Source organism: Protopterus annectens, chromosome 2.part2, assembly GCF_019279795.1.
Source record: "Protopterus annectens isolate FY-2018-M chromosome 2.part2, PAN1.0, whole genome shotgun sequence".
Taxonomy (NCBI): domain Eukaryota; kingdom Metazoa; phylum Chordata; order Ceratodontiformes; family Protopteridae; genus Protopterus; species Protopterus annectens.
Genome location: NC_056730.1, coordinates 1,092,916,034 through 1,092,936,943, shown reverse-complemented (window position 1 = coordinate 1,092,936,943; position 20,910 = coordinate 1,092,916,034). Strand labels below are relative to the sequence as shown.

The 20,910-nt window shown below is 41.6% G+C and overlaps 1 protein-coding gene across 1 annotated transcript in view; it reads right to left on the bottom strand.

The window, feature by feature from the left end:
- Positions 1-7,758: 7,758 nt before the first annotated feature.
- Positions 7,759-20,910, bottom strand: part of SECISBP2 (SECIS binding protein 2) — a 1,593,758-nt gene continuing 1,580,606 nt past the window's right edge. Inside the window, exon 13 of the mRNA XM_044064311.1 lies at positions 7,759-7,909. Coding sequence (XP_043920246.1) covers positions 7,839-7,909 — 71 coding nt within the window. The 3' untranslated portion in view covers positions 7,759-7,838. The remainder of the gene's footprint in view (positions 7,910-20,910) is intronic.

Here is a 20,910-nt window from a genome sequence, read left to right as displayed (position 1 = left end):
ACATCTTCCATCATACTATGGGTCTGAATTCTGCACCCCAATAAAATCTAGTCCTGAGAAGAAATTAAAATGGACTTTTTTATATTTAGAGTGAAGCCCACCCTGTGATGAAGCAGCATAGTGAATTCTAGGTCCTGTACAGCATCTGTGGAGATGGGTCTGAATGAAATGGTCGGCCAGATAAGGACAAATTTGAACACCATGGAGCCTGCAAAAAGTTACAACTGAAGCAAGACATTTGGCAAAAACTCTCAGAGCTGCAGAAAGACCAAAAGGCAACTGAGAACTGACTATGTATGGAAGAAAGAGAGAATTGTAAATTCTTCCTGAAGAGAGGGGGTATAGGAATATGGAGCTATGCATCCTTCAGGTTCAGGAATACCAAGAAGGCCTGAAGCAGCAGAAAAAAATGGAGAGTCAGCATTTTGACTAAAGCAACATTTGGGAAGATACAGAGAAAGGAACGGTCTAGAATGGGACTCCCAACAGCCCTCTTTCCTGGGAACCAAAAACATCTTGGAATAAAAGCCTGTGCCCCTCTGACGAGGAAATATTTGTTGAATAGTACTCTGAACCAAGAGATCTTGAAGAAGAGGAGGAGGAAAATAAGACAACTGGCAAGAAGGAGGTTGAGGAATCCCTGAAAACGGAGGAAGAGACTTTCACACCAAGAAATAACTGTTGTGAATGATTGGCAGAACCCAACAATCCATGGGGATGTGTTGCCAAATGGGAAAAAACACAGTTAAGTTAACCTCTGGGAAAAAGGACTCAGGCTGAAGGGAAGACGAAAGTGATTGTTAAGCAGAAGCTGACTTGTCCAGGAAGGTAGAGTTCTGACTCCTGGACTCTTGACCAAGTGTCTCAGAAAACTCTTTTAGAAAGCCTTTTCTCCCTTAAAGACAGTTTATTTTAGTTTTCAACAAAAGGCCCCTTAGATGGGTAATTCATCTGCTCGTGTAAGATGAACAACTTCAGACAGAATTCAAACACAATGTTCAAACTGGTGGCAAAGAAGTTCTGAGGATATGGTGCTCATATGTCACTTATGTACCTTATATCTCATACTTAGGACATGCATTTGACATACAGTGCTTGGAAGAGCCCAAGACTTTGGTACACCAGCTGGATGTACAGCTATTCTCAGCAGGATATCCTCACTAAGGAAAACTGCAGCAGTGATTAAGGAAGGACATGTAATTGATCATTTTCTGAATGAAGTACAACCAGCATGATCTAAAGGTACCTTGTATGCAAGAAACCAACATACTAATGTGCAAAATGGCATTCTTTGTATTTACCGACACTGCCCTGGTACTCTGCTACAGCAAGGGTACAATCAGCTGGAGAGTTATCATCCACAATTAGACATACTAAATGTGGTCACTGATGTCAGTGACATCCCAGATGGCATAGATGTCTCACATAACCAAAGTCAGGAAACAGAAGGAGTCACCACGGATAAATGAAAAGCTCCGTTTGTAGTAAAAATTAAAATCCGTTTAATGTGATCACCACATTAAACGGATTTTAATTTTTACTACAAACGGAGCTTTTCATTTATCCGTGGTGACTCCTTCTGTTTCCTGACTTTGGTTACTTGTTTCTCATTTGTCGGAAGGCGTCTTTGAGTACCAATAACAGTTCTTACCTACGATGTCTCACATAACCTTTGGAACAAGGACAAGGGGGATCAAAGTTCTGATTTTTTCTTACTAAAGTGGTGCCTCTATGGTTCCTTTGAAGAACACAAATAGAATTAGTTCAACTGCTCTGTGGAGACTGCTTGATCCCTAAAACAGAGCACTCTCTCTCTCTCCCGTCCCCCTCTTTCTGGGCATAACCCGATAATTCTCAGACATGGTCATCCATGATCACATCTTGAATCCACTGCTCTGTGGTGATGTCACTCTAAGTTGCAGTAAATTCGGAGAGCTGACCTCTAAATGTCAGTCTCTGAGGTAGCTAGGACACTAACTTCTGTGTAAATGGAGTCAGTCTTCACAGAAACTTAGCTTGTTCAGCTGAAGAAAGAGAAGGTACTTGGTCCTTGTGGGAGTCCTCTTCTTTCTGTGGAAGAATTACTTTGTTCTTTTAGAACTGTGAAGTTTTACAACAAGCTAAGTAAGCCAAGGGAGTTACTAAACAGACTTCCAAGGTGCTCAATGTGTCTCTCCACTTCTGGAGGTCCCTCAATCAGGTCCACAAATGTTTTTCCCCAAGGAGGAGGCCTCTGGGATGGTCTGCCTGAATTCATCATTAAACAGGTTATATCATGACATTGCACAAAGACACACTTCTGAACTTGCTGTCCTCACCACATCATCAGTACAAAGTCACAGCAGACCACACGAATGACCACTATAGAAGCTGTGGCATCCCCCCCCGAACATCCCTGATCCCAGATATTAGGAGGTCTACCAATTCTTTCCAGAACCTAGTCCATTGCAAGCATACTGAAACTGTGCAGTTGATGCAAACAATTACAGGGCAACAATTCCAAATTAGTAGGTAGAAAGATGCTGTGGACTCTGTCACCTGTGATGGATAGAATGGCTCATACAGGAATCTGCCATGAGATACACAGACAGCACATCACTCCACTCTGTTGGTGACATTTAGGAGGACTTGTTTTCTTGAAAGCACAGGGAGATGACTCTGAATGCTTCCAAGCTCCAATTCTGACAGCCTTTAGGGGAGGCATAACACAACACTCCTCATTCTTCGTGACCAAATACTGTTTTGGGCACTTCTGGAGTGGAAAAGGCACAGGGGAAACAGGCTATTCCATATTGGACTTTATGAAACAGAGCATCCCTCCACAGCAGGTAACTGGTGGGCAGTCACAAGGACAGGAGGTCTCATTATCCTTGTCTGATCTGAAAAAAGAACTCTGGATTCTGCCATTCCCCTTGATAGGGTAAATGGGTAGACCCCCCCCCTTCAACTCATGCCTCCAGCAGGAGGCAACCTGGGCTCAATTAATACACGAGGTGACAAGTCCAGGTGTGCACTAGGTGTATGCATGCTGAAGCACAGACTACAGCTATGAGCTGTTAATGAGCTGCTTCCATTAGTCCAGAGTTTGACTTACCCAGATTCCATTTGCCTATTGTGTGATTCTGAACAAGTCACATAATCAAATAGTGCTATGTGGCAATCAAGAAATGGGGCTATGCTCTTCAGTGGTCTGTTGAATCATATGCTTAGTAACTCCCTGTGAACCTGAAGTATATGTTGAAGGCACTGTGGGCCTTAAGAGATCTGCACAGAACCTAGGATTGATGAACTGTGTTCCCTAATAGCGCACTTCCAAATCACTGAGGGCAATCTCACAAATTATTGATCAAAGCTCATATGCCCAATATTTGGGGCACCACCGTGGTGAAAAACTGGTGTAGGAAAATTTTTGGAAGTCTTCTTGATCCTAGCCACTAAGTCTCACTCAAGTCAGACAAGGCCATGGAAAGACACTATTACAAATTCATCTAATAGGCTTTCTGTTGGTGGACTCAAAGGTTTGCTGCATGTGAGTTGGCTGTGCATGGTAATTGTCAGGAAGCTCAAATGTTGAAGACATGGTTGCGGACACTATACAAGTTATCACCTTGCTATTAAACGTGAAACTGTTTATCATGAAAAAAGCAAGGCAATCTCATGCCTGAATTAAGCAGGAAGTAACAGACAAATGGATTGATTTTGTTGCCCTCCTTATTGGTGTACATTTTTCTAGGATCACCATTAAAACAATCCTGCTTGTGCTTGCCCTGAGCACCCTCCTCAGCCACTGTCATCAAATAACTAATACTGACTTCAAGTTCCCTCTTTATTTCCTGTATGTGGCCAGCTTGAAGCAAAGACATTTGCATCAATAACTCACAATTTACTTATTTTCCAAACAGTACATATGAAACAATATCGGTACTAATGATGTGACAATTACAGAAATACCTGACAAAGCTCTGTAGTGTACAGGGATAAAGCCCTGCCTATAAAACAACATCAAAGAGTTTGACTAGTGACACAGATGCTGGTACAGCTAGGTAGGAGACGCTACGAATGACTGGTTTATTCTGGCTCACCTATTCCAGGGATGGAAATTGTGGTCTGGGTTGGATGAATGCTTATGTATAAGCAGAGGATTACATGTTTACAACATCTGAAGGACTGGGAGAAGTAGGCTTGATGATCCACAGTCAGTGATAGTATCACTCAGGGGGGGGGGGGCATGTGTGCGAGCAAGCATGTGCCATATGGAGACTAAAATACACCTCATGGTGGTGCAGATGCCCACAGCAACTATCATGCATGGAAGGTTAACAGCCATTCAAACCAGAATGTCCCAATGGCTGCATGCAAGACAATTTACGTGACCAGCTCTCACCCATGAGGTGAAGGAGGACAAGAACACTGAAGTTAAATGATCAGCAGGCAGTGCAGAAGGGGAAACAACTACAGGCATATCTGAAAGGTTTTGGCATTTTAGGTACTAGACAGGCATCAAAACACAAACATTTCTATGATCAATATTAGGAATGTGCCCTAAATTGTGTGAGGAGCAGAAAAGGAATTGTGAGCACAGGGGATGAATGTATCCTCATAGTCTAGTGAAAAATGCTGAATATGTCTAGTCAAAGTCAAGAATGCCCTGAACTCGGGAGCCACAGAAAACTGTAAAATGTACCAAACTGGGGATTACCACAATAATTCCCAAAAGTCATCAGCTGCAGAGAAACTATAAAGTCATGGTATAAAATGTTTGAGGTCCTCCCATACATAGCTGGCCCAGTGGAGATAATATATTGCTAAGAAGGTTAATAATAATAAAAAAAGGTTACAGCACATGTTCCTATAGACCTAGGACAACGGGGAACCTGAGATATATTTTGGATACATTTATTACAGCTGTGAGAAGAGTGAAGATGAGTTTTGGGAAGTTGTACCTTCTTAAGTCCATTTCATGGGATCAGGATAAGTCCATTTCACAGGATCAGGATGGCTTAATAAAACCTATCACTGCAGGAGAAATATGTAATGTAATAAAATAAATTAAGCAGTTAAGTAAGAGAACAGGTACAAAGGTGAATTCTTAAAAAGTTTAAAAAACTTTCTGATATCCTTGCTGGAGATGGTCATTACCCCATAGTTGGGAAGGGAGTAGAGCTGCACCACCTCTGTGAAAAATGTAGTAAAAAATCCAAAATATAGATCAAATAAGGTTACTGGTGTTACCAATTCACACAGACCTATGACTTTTATACACAGAGATTAGATAACATACTGCAGTGCTAGGGAAGCATTTCAGCCTATGTTATAAGAAGCATACAACCACGCAAACAACTTGGATTGCTTTGCTAATTCTGAACTCATTAAAAAGAATGATTTAGGCAAATTTCACTGCCAATAATTAGCCTAGATGCAAAACAAATTATGTGGAAGCACTCTCAGAAAGTTATAGGAAGGATTACAGAATATGAACTTTCCAAAGACACACTTGACTCAGCTGAAAACCCTAAAGGATGGTATATGAGTGCATTATTGCATGTTTATTGGATTGGGCCTGCTGGACAGAATTCTGACATACAGAGGATCAAAATAGGGGTGATTACTATCCACCTGCTTGTTTCTAATTCTATTTGGAATCTTTATCAATTAAATTCAGGAGGATCCTGTGGAAACTGGGCTGGAAAAAGAGAAACGCATTTACAAAATTCAGCTTTTTTCCTTCATCTTGCTCTTACTGATGGACCTGGTCAATTCTATTCAGAATCTGGGATATTGTTTTCAGGGAAAGTGGTGAGGTTCTCCATGAAACCAAAAGAAATCCAAGAAACCTGTACTTAACTTCCACCCTCTCAAGAGTTAAATAATTAACTTAGACGTAGATGGCCATAATATAAAAATGGAAAATACGGCAGTATTTATTTTTACTTTCTTAGCTACCTCAAAATGGATAACACAGAGGCAACTGCACAGGAAACTGAGAGGCTGTGGTCACAGTTCAGGATTTAATTAGTAGTTAACATGAGATAAACCCAGTTTAATAAACAAATACTACCTAGATTTTTTTGTTCCTCCCCAGGACCTTGCCCACTCGCTACAAATATTGAACTATCTCATTCATTCTGGAGATGGGCACACCCCCCCCCTTCTATATTTTCACATGGGAGTCCCAATCAGCTCACCATTTTCCAGCAACAATTGGGTGGTAAGAAGTGGGACAGCTTTCTGGTCTCGGGGGAGTCTTATAATCACCCCACTGGGAGCAGCCCTCTCCCTCAGTGGTTCTGTCAAGCCAGCTACTGCAGCTGCTTGAGACAAAGTGTACCTCTTAATGTCAGATTCTCCTCAGTTTATGACTATGTAGACTTGTCTGGCTTGGTCTCCACTGGATAATATGTAGTGCTCTTGATAGGTGTTACCCAATGTATTGAACCAAGCCACCACCGTCCTCCCAGGATTGGTGAGCCAGCAGTGGCCACTCTTTTTCCATCCAGCTTGTCCAGCTCCAGAAGAGAAATAAGCTGCTAATTGAACTCAGGTCACCTGCAATGCAGTCACGGCTTTGTCGCACTATATCACTCAGCTGTCAATACTGCCTAGTTTTTATAATCTAAGCAGATATTAAGCTTTGTAAACCAGGACACTTATTTTAAAGCTTGGACCAAAATATGCCTAACAATTTGTGTGCAAGGGAAAATGACATTAGAGAGTCTAAATCTACCCTCACTGCACTGGGGCCTAAACGTATCAAACTGCAAAAAGAGGACCTTTGACTAATGCCATAAGATGGTTTCAACAAGGAAGAAAGGTCAAAGATGGTGGTATAGACCTTTTTTATATCCCATTACTTCTGAGAAAAAAATCTCAAGGTTTTTATACCTCACTGCTGTTACCAGCTTGTGATATTTATATATTTTTAGGTATACAATAAGGGAATGAAACATCAGTTTTCCTTCATATCCTGATAAACAATTCAGGTATACTGGACACAGCACAAACAGCGCCAGTTTACCCAGCATGCTAGTCCTGTCTCCTCCCATCAGCATTAACAGTATGTAGATTCAATGCACTGTTTGCATCCGAGTCTGCAGAGATGCAGCTGAAGCTAAAAAAGGAATGTATTTAAAATAGACATATATATTTATATTATTTTTGTTAACACCAACATATCTAACAGTCTATAAACTCTTTAGCCTATAATGAATGATTTCTTTTCACAGTACAAGCAATGATAAATTCTGATTTCAGTTCTATGAAAGACAGCAGTCTAAATTTCAAAATTAAAAAAAAAATAAACACTTAAATTTGCTATCAGTTAAGGTCAGTAGCTGACAGAAGCATTTCCTGCATACATCTTCAGAAAATTGGAAAGATGTGAAGCTGCAAAGTATTTTTGACTCACTCCAGTACTCCTTGATAATGTTACTTTTTCAAATGCAATAAATGGTCCACAAAACCAGAGGAGAGCTCTTCTAAAGCTTCCCATTGAAGACAGACCGCTGCAAAAATCTAAATGAACAATGAAAGTAAATTAGAGTCTTATAAGCTAATTAAAATAAAGCATGGCTACAATGTCTCAATTTTTTTTTTTTTTTTTTGCAAGAAAAGTAATGTCTTCACAGGGCAGGATTTGTGGAAAAATTCTGTGGTATTTCCCTTGCTAAAAATCTCATACCATAGTCTCTTCTTTATATCAGTAATACTAAATGCATAAACAGATCAGGAACTATCAGTAGTGCAAACATCTGGCAAGAGTGAGGTAAGCCTTCCAAATTTATTTCATTCGGAATAAAGTTCTTCAGCTGAAAGAACAGATTTTAAGTCCAATATTTCACCTATGGAGTTTCACTCATCCGAAATGAAAATGATGAATATTCTTTTTCAAGCATTCTCTTCCATATTTTCACTAAAAACAAGAGGAAATGTTACACATAAAAATGATGACCAACCATGGATGAACTGCAATTCATTAAATGGGAACAAAACAATGAGAATACTGTCAACAATGAGTACTTGAGAAAACACATGGTGGTACTCACTGTACCAGCTGATCTTTGAGAGGGCTTTCTCCAGTGAGTGACTGCTAGGGATCTCCTTCCTAAAAGACCTCTATGTGCACAGTTATTCAATCTGTGAAGGACACATGTCACTTCCACTACTGATGCACATTTCACATTGGGTTAGGAGGATCACCCAGCTCCATGTTCACCAGTTCTGCCCAAACAGTACAAATGAGATGCAAATGAAAAATTAAACAAAGGATACATGATGATAAAGCAATATTTCTTACAGGGCAGACAACACCCAGAATGTGAGGAAAGTATCCACTTCAAGAGGGCCCTAAGATTATCTGTTAAGGTGAGTACTTTTGGTGGGGTCCTTTGCAGCAAGTGGTAGCTGGACAGAATCGCAATCATCACACAAGAAACAGCCCAGAAAGGTAAGAGCTAATCAAATCAAGAGAGTAAAACTCAAAAGACCAAAAAAACAAACAAAAAAATAAATAAATAAAAAAACTACAGCACAAATATGACAAAGGAAAATCAGTTCCTGGAATTCAGATACAAATAGTAGCATCTCATGAAAGTGTCAGGATATAGCTTTAAATCCACACCAGTGACACCAATTAAAAATAACTGGGAGGTGACTTGCCTTAAGAGCATAAGGGAAATAAATACTATTGCTCTGGGCGCTGACTAACACCAGCAACACCCCAATAATGTTCATAATGTACTGTTGCAGTGCAAATCTATAATCACTGGTTACAGGATTGTGTATACCTCATTCTCAGCATAGTGCCTTCCAGTACTACCTTACCAACAGTGACTGCAACTTGGCTAAACATACTTTGCATAAACAAGTATAAATGATTTCCAGGACGGCTAGTAATACCTGTTCAATTTTACTATCTCTTGCTACGTGTACAGTAATCAAAATGCCACCAGCCAGGCCAACCTGGCACACCAAGGATATAATTACTGCATACACTGAAGTGAGCCAATCATACTTTTTGATTGTGGTAGCTATTGCTAAGCAGTCACTCTTTTCTAAAGGCAGATGCCACAAGTAGTAATTCACTTGTCTGCAAACATTACCCTTACAAATTAATAAACAGCCACAAGTCTCTGAAATGTAAATAACATATATCTTTACTTAAATAAATCAGGCAATATAGTTTGAATATTAAATGGGCAACTATTCAATTGTATAAGGAAATGCAACAAAAAAGGTTTTGAACAGAAAATATATTGGAAAAACACTATTAGCTAGCTAGCTCCAACACTATATAAACTGAAGAGGGCTGTAAAACATCCATTTCTAAGTGTAAAATAACTTGCAGGCAAAGTTCATGGACATTAGCTCACCAATGCATGAAGCAGAAAGGCTCTTTTCATCTGCAGACCACAAAACATTATCAGAGGAAAGCACAAGCTACAAATGACTGACTTCAACTGCTTTGAACTTAGAAGCAAGAGTCCCATTAATCAAGTTTCACAATTGTGTCCTGGGTTAAGGCAACACTGAGAAATATTCAGTAAGTACAGCCTTTCAGACAGATACTCCTGCATAAGATAACTTCCTGTCCCTATTTTCTGTGTTGGATTCGATTGAACAATTTCCTCTATAGCAATCCAGAAAGTCCGACATAGCTTTAGACAGAAAATAAGCTCTGTAAGTGAATATGTGCATTAAAAAGTTTCCATTTCCAATATACGTTTCATTTCTACAGAAAAGGAAAACACTATATACCTCAAGATATTTCACATCATGGACTTCCAAGATGGCTGCACACTGATCAAAACCACAACTTCAGCTCTCTCAGTGTGAAAACAGAAACTGTTAAAAAGGCGTGCCATTGAAAATGCTTTTTGGTAAAATTCAGTTACTGGCTAGTAAATACACTGCCTGGGTGCCAGCAAAGAAGAAATTAGAAAAACCTCAAAGAAAGTCAACCAGAAACGTTTTACGAGAAAACATTATCTGGGAAGGATTCTGCAGCTGTTCAGTAAAAAGTAGTTCAAGCTTTAGTTCAAGAACTAGCTTCCAGTAATTTAGATGAATATAAATCAACTGTACTCAGATGTGATTAAAATAAATGAAACACTGATGGAATTTATCAGTTCAAACAACAAAAGACTGAAAAAATAAAAGAAACTTTCAGTTGTTCAGATAAACTGATAAAACTGCAAACATCAGAGGTTAACATGAAGAAAAAGCTGACCGAACATGAGGTTTCTCAAAAAACATTAAAAAAAATTACAGAGTCAGACAACACCATGTCCACAGAAAGCCTGAGAATTCCTGCTGTACCACAGAACCTGGAAGGAACATACTAATTATTTTATGAAAACACAAATAAGCAACTGGACTAATGTTCCAAAGCAGAATTTGTTGACTGTAAGGGCATATTCAAGTGTATGCTCCAAACCTGGCCATGAGAAAACTGTCAAGACATATATTAGAAAAATGCAATCATAGCAACAGAAAGAGTTGATCCTGAGAAAACTGTGGCAGAAGGGCAAAGTACTAAACAGTGGAGATAGCACAGTGTTTGTAGAAAATGATTATTCACTGCACATGAGGCAGAAGAGAAGTAAATTTAACCCAGAAATCAGGGAATGTTGAGAGGCAGGTGTGATATCCCGCTGTCTTCAAAGTGTTTTTTCCTGGAGGATCAAAGTCATTTTTTGGTGCAAAACAGGCTAAGGAGGAAATAAAAAAAGTTTATCCAACAAAAAGCAAGTCAGCAAGCAGAAGGGGACTTTGCTTCCCATCCTTCTGATGTTAAGATTCATACAGTGACTATGCCAGTGAAATCTTTTTCAATGTTCCAAAGGAAAATGCTTGAGAGACAGAGAAAAGCAAAATAAATCTGAAATTACGGGAAGTGAATAAGTAACAACCTCTTGGCAGCCTTAATACTTCAATGCAATTAACAGAACAGTATGCAATTTAGTTTTACTTAAAGATTGCCAGTGCACTTTTTCTTAGGACTAAAATTTTCTGGTTTCTGAAAGCATACAAGCTATGTTTCATATATGAGAAGGGGAAAGAGAGAAGAAAAAACAGACGGCAATCAGTGTTAGGTGGGAGAACAGTAGCATGTGCTTTAGCACGGGTAACCTTAATTTTACTTTAGACAATGCCTTTAGGTGCAGCCATCAATACGGGGCAATTGTTTCAGGGTTAAACTTCATGTTTTGAAGATGCACATAGTTTTGTATGTTTGTTCCAAGTTGATAGGGGATGGAGTGTTTTGTATTTAGTTTTCTGTTTGGGGGGTTTCATAGGTTCACAGAAAGTTACTAGCCCTTACAAGCCTAGCCATATTTATCTCAAGTTGCCCCAACTGTTGTGGTTAGGTGAATGAAGTTTGCAGAGGTGAGGGTCTAAAGGTAGTTAAAACTGATTTCCTCTGTCCAGGAGGGACATGGGCGCCACCCCAAGAGTGAATATGTGGTCATCCATCCACTGACTTAGGTTGTGTTTGAAGAAGGTCAGGGAGGATCTCTGCTTCACGTGAACTGGAAGCTTGGTTCAAAGAAGTAGCAGTCTGTAGGACATGTGTCTATCTCTCCAGCATGACCTGTTCATGTCAGAGGCTAGGTTACGTCCCTGGAGGAAGTGACTCTCATGCAGTTTGATTTATGAATGCGTAGCATTTCCCTCAGGGTTGGGTCAGAGACTGCCCTGTAAGCCAGGCACAGGTCACCTCTTAGCAACCTGTAGAAGACAGAATACAGTGACAAAGCTTCCAGTCTTTCCTCATAAGACTTGTCTTGTGTTGCCCTGCAATTTCTTGGTGAGAAATCTCTGTGGTCTCTCCAATTGTTGCAAATATGTGGTGAGGTACATGCAAAAAGGGAACTGTACTCAATTACTGGTCTGATGAGGCCCAAGTATAATGGAATTATAACATCCTTAGCTCTAGATGCAATGCCTTTACTTAAAAGATGTGTCACATAGAATGATTTCCTTACTGCTGTGGATATGTGATGGTCAAAGTTCAGATTGTTATCAACCTGAGTACTCAGATCATGTGACACTGGGTCTACACCTAAGAGGGTGCTGTCTATAATGTAATTAGCAGGGATGTCAGCTTTCCCAAACAGAATAATAATGCATTTTGTGGGATTTAGCTTTAATCCATGGCTTTGGCACCAATTATTTGTCTGCGTTAACCCTGTCTGCAGTATATTAACATCACTGGGGGCTCAGTGATTGCTCCAGATTTGCAATCATCAGCAAATTTGGTCAGCCACAGGCCGTCCAAGTTTGCCCTGACTTCTGAGAAATGAATTCTGAACAGTAAGGGGCCCAAGCACAGAAAGTACAGTTGTGTACACTTACCATAAATGTAGATGTTCAAATGTATTCACTGTTGCAGTCATTACATTTGGGGTAATCTGCTGGCAGGCTGCCCTCAGTCGGCCTGATTAGCAAAGTCTTGGGTCCTGCGTCAGTTGCTGTCCCTTCTTCCATGACGTCAGGTCAATGGTATAAAACATGCATTTGATGCCATTACATCAGTTTTTCTTGCCCCAGATGTCAGTTGCCCCCGTAATGGGGAGCAAATAAAATTAAAAACACAAAAATATACCTACAACCAAAAGCAAATACACCAAAAAGGCTTTTAAGCATAGTAAAAGAAAGTAGAGGTATAGCCAGAGAAAAGTAGGGGGCTGGAGGGAGGGTAACCAGGACTGCAACAGTGAATACACTTGAACATCTACATTTATGGTAAGTGTACACAACTGTACTACATTCTTCGTGTTTCACTGTTGCAGTCATTACATTTGGGTAGATTCCCAAAGCTATGGTTGGGAGGAGGAGTTTATAGGTTCATAGGTTCATACTAGGCTATCTGCCCTAGGGCATTTATAAGCCTAGCCAGAATGTGTTTGGCTTTCGCCACCCATTTTAAATTTATTTTGCTATGCCCTTTTTTGAGGTTAGTATACTGTGCCTCTGTCTAACAGTGACACAGAAGTGATACCCAGGGTAAACCCACGATCTCCCATCCACTCATCAAGATTCCTCTTGAAGAGAGTCAATGAGGGACTCTGCCTAACCTGGACTGGGATTTTATTCCAGAGTGAAGGGAGCCTCTGGGTTATGAATCTGTCCCTCCAGCATGTCCTATTTATTTCAGTGCTGAGGTTCAAGTCTCTCGAGCGCGTAGCTCGATGGGATTTGGATTTTCTGAGGTGCAGCATGTCCATTAATTTCGGGTTGGACATGGCTTTATATGTCAGGCACAGATCACCTCTGAACAGGCGGTATATGCCACTGAGTAGAGCTGGAGTTTCTTTAACCGGGCAGCATATGGCATCTGCTTGAGCCCTTTGATCCTCTTGGTGAGGTACTTTTGGGGTATTTCCAGTTGCTGCAGGTGTCTGGTAAGGTACATCCCAAAAGGGGCATTGTACTCAATTATGGGCCTGATGAGGGATGAGTAAAGAGGCACGATGACCTCCCCTGATCTAGATGTGAATCCCTTCATGATTAGGTGGGCTATATAAAATGTTTTTCTAACCACTTTGGCCACGTGGTTGTCAAATGAGAGATTGCTATCAACTTGGGTCCCCAGATCCCTAATTACTTCTTCTGTACTTAATGGATTACCACCTATGTGGTAATTTGTGGGCACTTTGTTTTTGCGAAGGGATGACTATACACTTTTGGCATTTAGCTTGAGGCCATGGCTCTGGCACCAGTTGTCTGTTTCTATGAGGCCCTTTTGGAGGATGCTTGTGTCGGCTGGAGAGTCGATTATGGCGCCCAGTTTGCAGTCATCTGCGAACTTGGTCAGCCACAGTCCTTCTGTGTTGGCCTGTACCTCCGAGAAATATATACCGAACAAGAGAGGTCCCAGGACTGAACCTTGTGGGACACCACTTGTAACTGGTTTGGAGTCTGACATGGCTCCAGCAATTCTAACCATGTGGGTTCTGTCCTTGAGCCAGTTTGCAATCCATCTAGTGACATAGGGGTTTATATTTAAGCTGGTGAGCTTATCTATAATGCCCAAGTGGGGTATTGTATCGAAGGCTTTTGCGAGGTCCAGGTAGGCTGTGTGGACCACCTTCCCCTCGTCAATGGCCTTGGTGACTGTTTCAAAGAAATCAACCAGGTTTAAGAGGCAGGATCTGGCCTTAACAAAGCTGAACTGGGTAGGATCCAGAGTTTGTAGGTCCCCAATATCTTTATTTATGAGGTCCATGATGATCCTTTCCATAGCTTTGCAGACCAAGCTAGTCAGGCTTATGGGGCGATAGTTTCCAGGATCCGTTGAGGCACCACCTTTATGGAGAGGGACCACTGTTGCTGTAAGCCACTCTTTGGGCACATATCCTGTAGTAAGGCTGAGACTGAACAGTAGTTTTATGTTTGGGTTTAGCTCTTACAGCATTAGGGCCAGCTAAAAGGCCATGCAAGGCAGCAGTGGCAAAGCCATCTCTGGATTTAGAGAAAATTGGTAAATGATAATGCTTGGTGAAAGTATGTACCAGGTAGCAGCTTCTAGAATATCCCTGGTAGGAACACCTCTGAGAAAGGCTGCAGAAGTAGATGCAGCCCTGGTGGAGTGAGATCTGATCCCCTGGGGGATAGTTTTTCCATGGTGCTTATAGCAGAAATGAATGCAATGGCTAATCCATTTAGAAATGGTTTGTTTTGAAATAGCCTTCCCCTCTGCCCCTGCAGCAAATGCTACCAGCAATTGTTCAGATTTTCTTTGAGATTTAGCCTTGTCCAAGTAGAATCTAAGTTGTCTGTGCACATAAAAGGAATGCAGAATCTGTTCCCCTTTGTTCTGTGGATTGGGAAAGAAGGTTGACAAATGAATGGACTGATTAAGAGCCACACTGGAAATGACCTTGGGCATGAAGGATGGATTGGTCCTCAGAGATACCCTGTCCGCATGAAAGATGATGAAAGGCTCCACTGCCATAAGGGCCTGTAATTCAGATATCCTTCTAGCTGAAGTGATTGCTAAAATGAAGGCTGTTTTCCAAGAAAGAAATTTTAAGTCTGCAGTAGCAGATAGCTCGAAAGGAGGTAGAGTGAGCTTTTCCAAAAAAAAGTTAAGGTCCCAGGCAGGGGTAGGAGCTCTCCTGGGTGGTCTCAAGTTCTTTTCCTCTCTGAGATACTGCTTGAGCAGTGGATGAAAGAAGAGGGGTCGTTCTGTGTTATAGTGAGCTGAAACAGCTGAAGCGTGGATTTTAATAGAGGAAAAAGACAGGCTTTTGTGAAGCATCTCAGTTAAGTATTGCAAAATCTGAGGTAAATTGGGCACTGCTGTGCTCATCCCTAAAGATTGGTTCCAAGCACAGAATCTTTTCCATTTGTCACCATACGATTTTCTAGTACTAGGTCTTCTCGCCTCCAAGATGACATCCATCACAGGTTTGCTGAAGGATAAGGGTGAATTTAAGTGATTAGCCAGGCTTGAAAGGTTCAATGTTGGAAGCTGAGGGTGCAGAATTTGGTTCTCCTGCTGAGACAGCAAGGAAGGGGTCTGAGGCAGGTGCCATGAAGATATTTGTGACACACTGCGCAGGAGTGGGTACCAGTGTTGGCGTGGCCAGTCTGGAGCAATCAAAATCATTCTTGGTTTGTCCTGTTTGACTTTTAGCAGAACTTTGGAGAGCAGAGGCAGAGTGGGAGGGGGAAAGGCGTAGACTGATAGGTTTTTCCAGATGAAGGAGAGAGCATCCACTTTCCAGGCTTCTTTGTGGGGAGTCCTTGTGCAAAACTTGTCCATCTGGTAGTTCTGGGAGGAGGCAAATAGATGTATGTCTGGGCTCCCCCATTTGCTTGTCAACATGTTGAAAATCCATGGTTCCAGTTTCCACTCGTGCGGGTCCATGAGATTTCTGCTTAGTCCGTCTGCCAGTGTATTCAATTTTCCTGGCAGGAATTGAGCTTGTAGGTGCACTTGGTAGCTCAAGGCTGTGTTCCACAATGCCATGGCTAGTCTGCAGAGGGGGTAAGAATGTGTACCCCCTGCTTGTTTATGTACCACATAACCATGGTGTTGTCTGTCTTTACCATTAGTTGTCCTGGAAGAATGTAGTCTTTGAAGGCTGTCAGAGCATTCTGTACAGCTAACATTTTTTTTGATTGATATGCAGGTGCATTTGCTTTGGGTTCCATTTGCCCTGAATGCACTTTCCTGCCAGGTGAGCCCCCCCATGCATAGTCTGATGCTTCTGTTGTTAGGGTTTGGGCGGCAGGGGGTAGTGTGAACAGCAGTCCCTTGTTTTGGTGGCAGGCCTCTGCCCACCATAGGAATTCCAGGCGCAGGCAAGGTATGATAGGAATCATTGTTTCCAGGCTGGGACAATGTTGACTCCATATACTTTTTAAGTACCACTGTAGTTTCCTCATATGAAGTCTTGTATATGGAATTAGAAGAATGCGGGAGGCCATGAACCCCAAGGCTTGCAGTATTTGTCTTGCAGATAGCAGGGTTTTTGTGGCCACTTGTTTGAAGTAAGTTATCAATTGAATTTGATTCTCTGGTGTGAGGAAAGCCATCTGGGCAGTTGTATTCAAGTTTACACCCAGGAATGTAATCTGTTGAGAGGGTACCAGTTGTGATTTATTTTCATTTATGGTGTACCCCAGACAAGTTAGAACCCTTTTTACAAACGCCAGATGATTTAGAAGTATGCCCTGGTTTTCTGCCTGAATTAGACAATCATCCAGATAAGGATATATTTGAATATTTCTTTGCCTGCAAAATGCAATAACTGGAGCCAGCAACTTTGTGAAAACCCTGGGCGCAGTAGACAAGCCAAAAATAGTGGAGAGAATTGATAATGCAAGTAGCATGCTTTAAAGCGTAGGTATCTTCGGCAAGAGTCTCTGATTGGGATGTGCAGGTATGCTTCTTTTAAATCTAGAGTTGCCAACCAAGCATCTTTGCCTAGCATACGAAGTAACTGGTGAAAAGTCAGCATCTTGAATTTTGGAATGTCCAGAAAGGTGTTTAGAGTAGACCGGTCCAGAATTGGACGCCATGATTTGTCTTTTCTGGGTACCAGAAAAAGCTTGGAATAGAAACCTTACCCCCTTTCCTCTTCTGGTACTGGATGAATAGCCCCCATGTTTAAGAGGGAAAGTACTTGTTTTTGAGCCTCTGCCCACTGATTCGGGGGGAAATCTGGCCACCCGTTTGGTGTTGGCAACGTGTGGAAATGAAATCTGTATCCCTGGGACACTATTTAAAACCCATTTGTCCTGGGTTATGAGTTCCCACTTCGTTGCATGAAGAGCAATCTTTCCCCCCAAAGGGACGGCTAGAAGATATTACTGTTGCTGTCTTCCATTACGATGGAACATAGCCAATTCGTAGGCTGTGGTTAAATAGGGAACCAAGTGGGTCTGCTAGGTCATGTTTTAAGTTGTTTAAAAGACAACTTGGGATGTTGTCTGGCCCCACTGATGCCATGTTTTTGGTCTTGGACAGCCCCAGGATGACCTGCTCTCTTGAGATAATATGCTAAGGAATGGTGGCGGGTATACTTTGGGGAATGACTGCAGGGGACGGGGGTGATGTTTGCTCCAAATCTGTCAGCTAGCAGGTTGGCTATTAGCTCCAGTTGAGTATGGGTAGTGCCATCCACAACCAGTTTAGTGCAAAGTTGGGTATTCCCTTTTAGATTCTGGATGTAGTTAAAGAATGCCTTGTTATTATCCTTAGCTAGGGAGGCTATTTTTACTTCATAATTAGCTTTGAAGGACTTGACAAGATCTCTTATGTTTGTTTAAACTAGAGAGGGACTTCATCCTCTGCTGAGCCAGCTCCCTCTTGTTCTTGGACACAACTTTCTTACTCTTCTCGTATAGCCTGTTTATACTGGGGGTCCACCAGGGTGGCTTACTTTTTTAGCAGGACCTGGTTTTAATTTGGTCAGGTACAGCCAATTCTATACAACTGCTTTAGTGGTTATACAGGGGTATTAGTGTACACCTCTGCATAGGAGTCTGTGTTATCTGCATTCGAGGGGGCTTTGAAACTTTTATACCATCACTCAGTAGGAGGTAATTTGTCTCTAAAAAATTCTTAAGTATTTTTGAGCTTGATGGGGTATCAGGTCTTACAATTACATCAAAGAGACTGATTTATGGCCCAGTCCTACCGGGAAGGACATCACATGGTGGGGGGGGGTACAATGCTCTCCCATGTTAGTGAGTACTATGTCCAGGACATTTGAGCCTCTTGTGGGTGTGCTGATTAGCTGTTCTAGAGCATTTGCATTGGCAAAGTCTAAGAACTTCTAAGTCAGCATGTTTGTGGTCGTGTATGCTTCCCAGTTGATGGTAGGATAATTAAAATCATCTATTAGTAAGGTGTTGGGCTGGATGGCAAGGGACTCCAGTAAGTCCAGATATGTGGTATGCTTTTCCTGTTTCATGGTAGGGGACCTATAGCTAGCTATGATGTGGTAGGGGGCTTTGAATATAGTTAACTGGACATGGAGTAGCTCAAGAGAGTTGTACTGTATGACCAGTTTACAGGTGGACTTATCCTTAATGAAGATGAATACACCTCCTCCTTTGGTTCTTTCATGCTCAGTTTGTGGTCTGAACATATGGAAAGCATTGTAGCCTTACATGGCTGGGGTGCTTTCTGGGCCTTTGTACCATGTCACGGTGACTGCACAGATATCAGCATCTTGTTTCCAGGGAGTCCAGTTTCTTCTTTAGACTTCTAGCATTAAGCAGCAGTACCCTGAGATTATCTAGAGAGGATTTTATGTTGGGAGGTTGGTTATTTTGACACCGCCTAAAAAAAGGCACAACACAGGTGACAAATGCCTTTGTCAGTATCCAAAACCCTAGAGGAGACCGGTGCAGACCACCTCTGGCAAAGTAGCATAGCCTGTTGACCATGTCTTCCCAGGCTGACAGATATTGGCTCTCCTTGGACTGATACCAGAAGCTAAGTCAATTGCTAAAGTCAACAATATTTTTGTTTGTATTGTGGCTTCATCCTTGGAGAAGCCTAGGCTTATGCCTGCTCTGACACAATCTGATAGCTCAATCATGTCTCTCTTCATACAGTCCAGTGAGGTACATCTCATTCACCCCCACATGGACTACAATGGAGTAATACCGGTACTTGTGGTCGAGTGACTTGACAGATCCTGGCACCTAACAGGCAGCTAACTGTAACCTGCTCCTTATCCAGCCTGGTGAGGGGAACATCCACGTGTCTCACAATAGAGTCACCTATGACCAATGCATTAGGTTTTGTGGTGTTGCACCTTATGGGCTTATTTGCTGAGACACGTGTGTGGGTGGGTGTGCTGGCTGTTTTTTGCATTGTGTGTGTAAAATGGTTTCTGTTAGGGAGGCCTCTGATCTTTTGGCAAGTTACTAGTGAGTGCCACCACATATGTGGGTTTATGTGTTGTGTCCTTATTTAGTATGGGAAGTGTGTGCGTGTGCTGACAACCTGTTTGGCATTCAACTTGTCCTTATACGAGTGTCTTGCCTCCATTCTCATGGTGTAACTACATATCTCACAAAGTATTTGTTCATTTCAAGAGTAAGTGGTTGTCAGTATACATAAGACAATTGCTGCATTGCCTCAGGATACCCATGTGGATCAGGCAGGCCAAAAAGATGATGGGAAACTGCCTGTCCATGATAGCAGGCTCTTACTGTATGTTTTATTAGGAAAGTGAAGAGAATGGGTTCATTTGACAGGACTGTGCTTAGAGCACTGAGACTACAAGAGGGACCTACAACTTTGTGTAGGCTAAGAATGAACAATAAGGCAATGCTGCTTAGTGTGCAACTGAGTTTTTCACTGACTGCTGTTTAGGGAAAGCTTCTAGGCTTTTGTGTCTACGCAGGGCACTGCTGACCACAGCTGTATGAAGAGCACCGCACAAATGCAAGGCTTAAATACGAGCAAAGAGAAACAAGTTTTAAGTTAACTACCAATCAGGAAAGCACACAATAAGCTTTCCACCAGCAACCCCCAACTCAGACAGGTTAGATCACCACATTTCTGCAACAAGGGTGCAAAAATACCTTTGTAAGGTAGAATAACTGTTTTGGAGACCAAGTGTAACAAAAGACCACACAAACTGCCTACAGCTAACAGATACAAATGTACTACAATGCAATTAACAACTTAAAGCAGCAGCAGACAGTACTTTTTTCTCTAACTACTAAAGTGCAATCAAAGTATATAAGAGAAGTGCAAAAAATACTTAGAGCCCTTTTGTTTGCTTCCTAGCCCAAACAGACCAGGTAAACAGCTACTAATGCCACTAGATGAACAATCCCAGTCCTTCTAATGTAAAAGCACAGTAAAGGAGTGTCCGGAGTGAAATGCTACCACAAACAAACTTAAAAGATATGAAATGCTACCACAAACACTGGTAGAGTTTTTAGTTGAATGTAGAACAGAAGTTGCTGTTAAAAAAGGGATTATTAGTAGGGCATATAGAATACTGCATGATAAATGTAGAAATCAATCTGAGTAGGGTAGAAAGAATTGGGAAAAGAAACTGGATAAGCAATTCACAAAGAAACAATGGGAGGATACATGTACAGCTCCCAAATATGCAACAAAGTCAAGATTAAGACTTTTGCTTGGAAATGCTTGCACAGGCATTTTTTATACCCCAAACAGACTCCGGAGAATTTTTCTTTAGGTAGACTGCAAATGTTGAAGATGTAATGGGGAAGAAAGAGATAGCTGGGAACATATTTCCGAGTGTAATGAGATGACAGAGTTTAAAAATTCCCTGCAGACTAGAAATATAGGGGAGCAAACTGGTGCAACTAAGGAAATTACCTTTTTGAGCTGTGATACAGGATCTGATTTGCCTAGACACAGTAAGGCCTTGCAGAATTTAAATTCTGGTGGCTGCCAAAAAA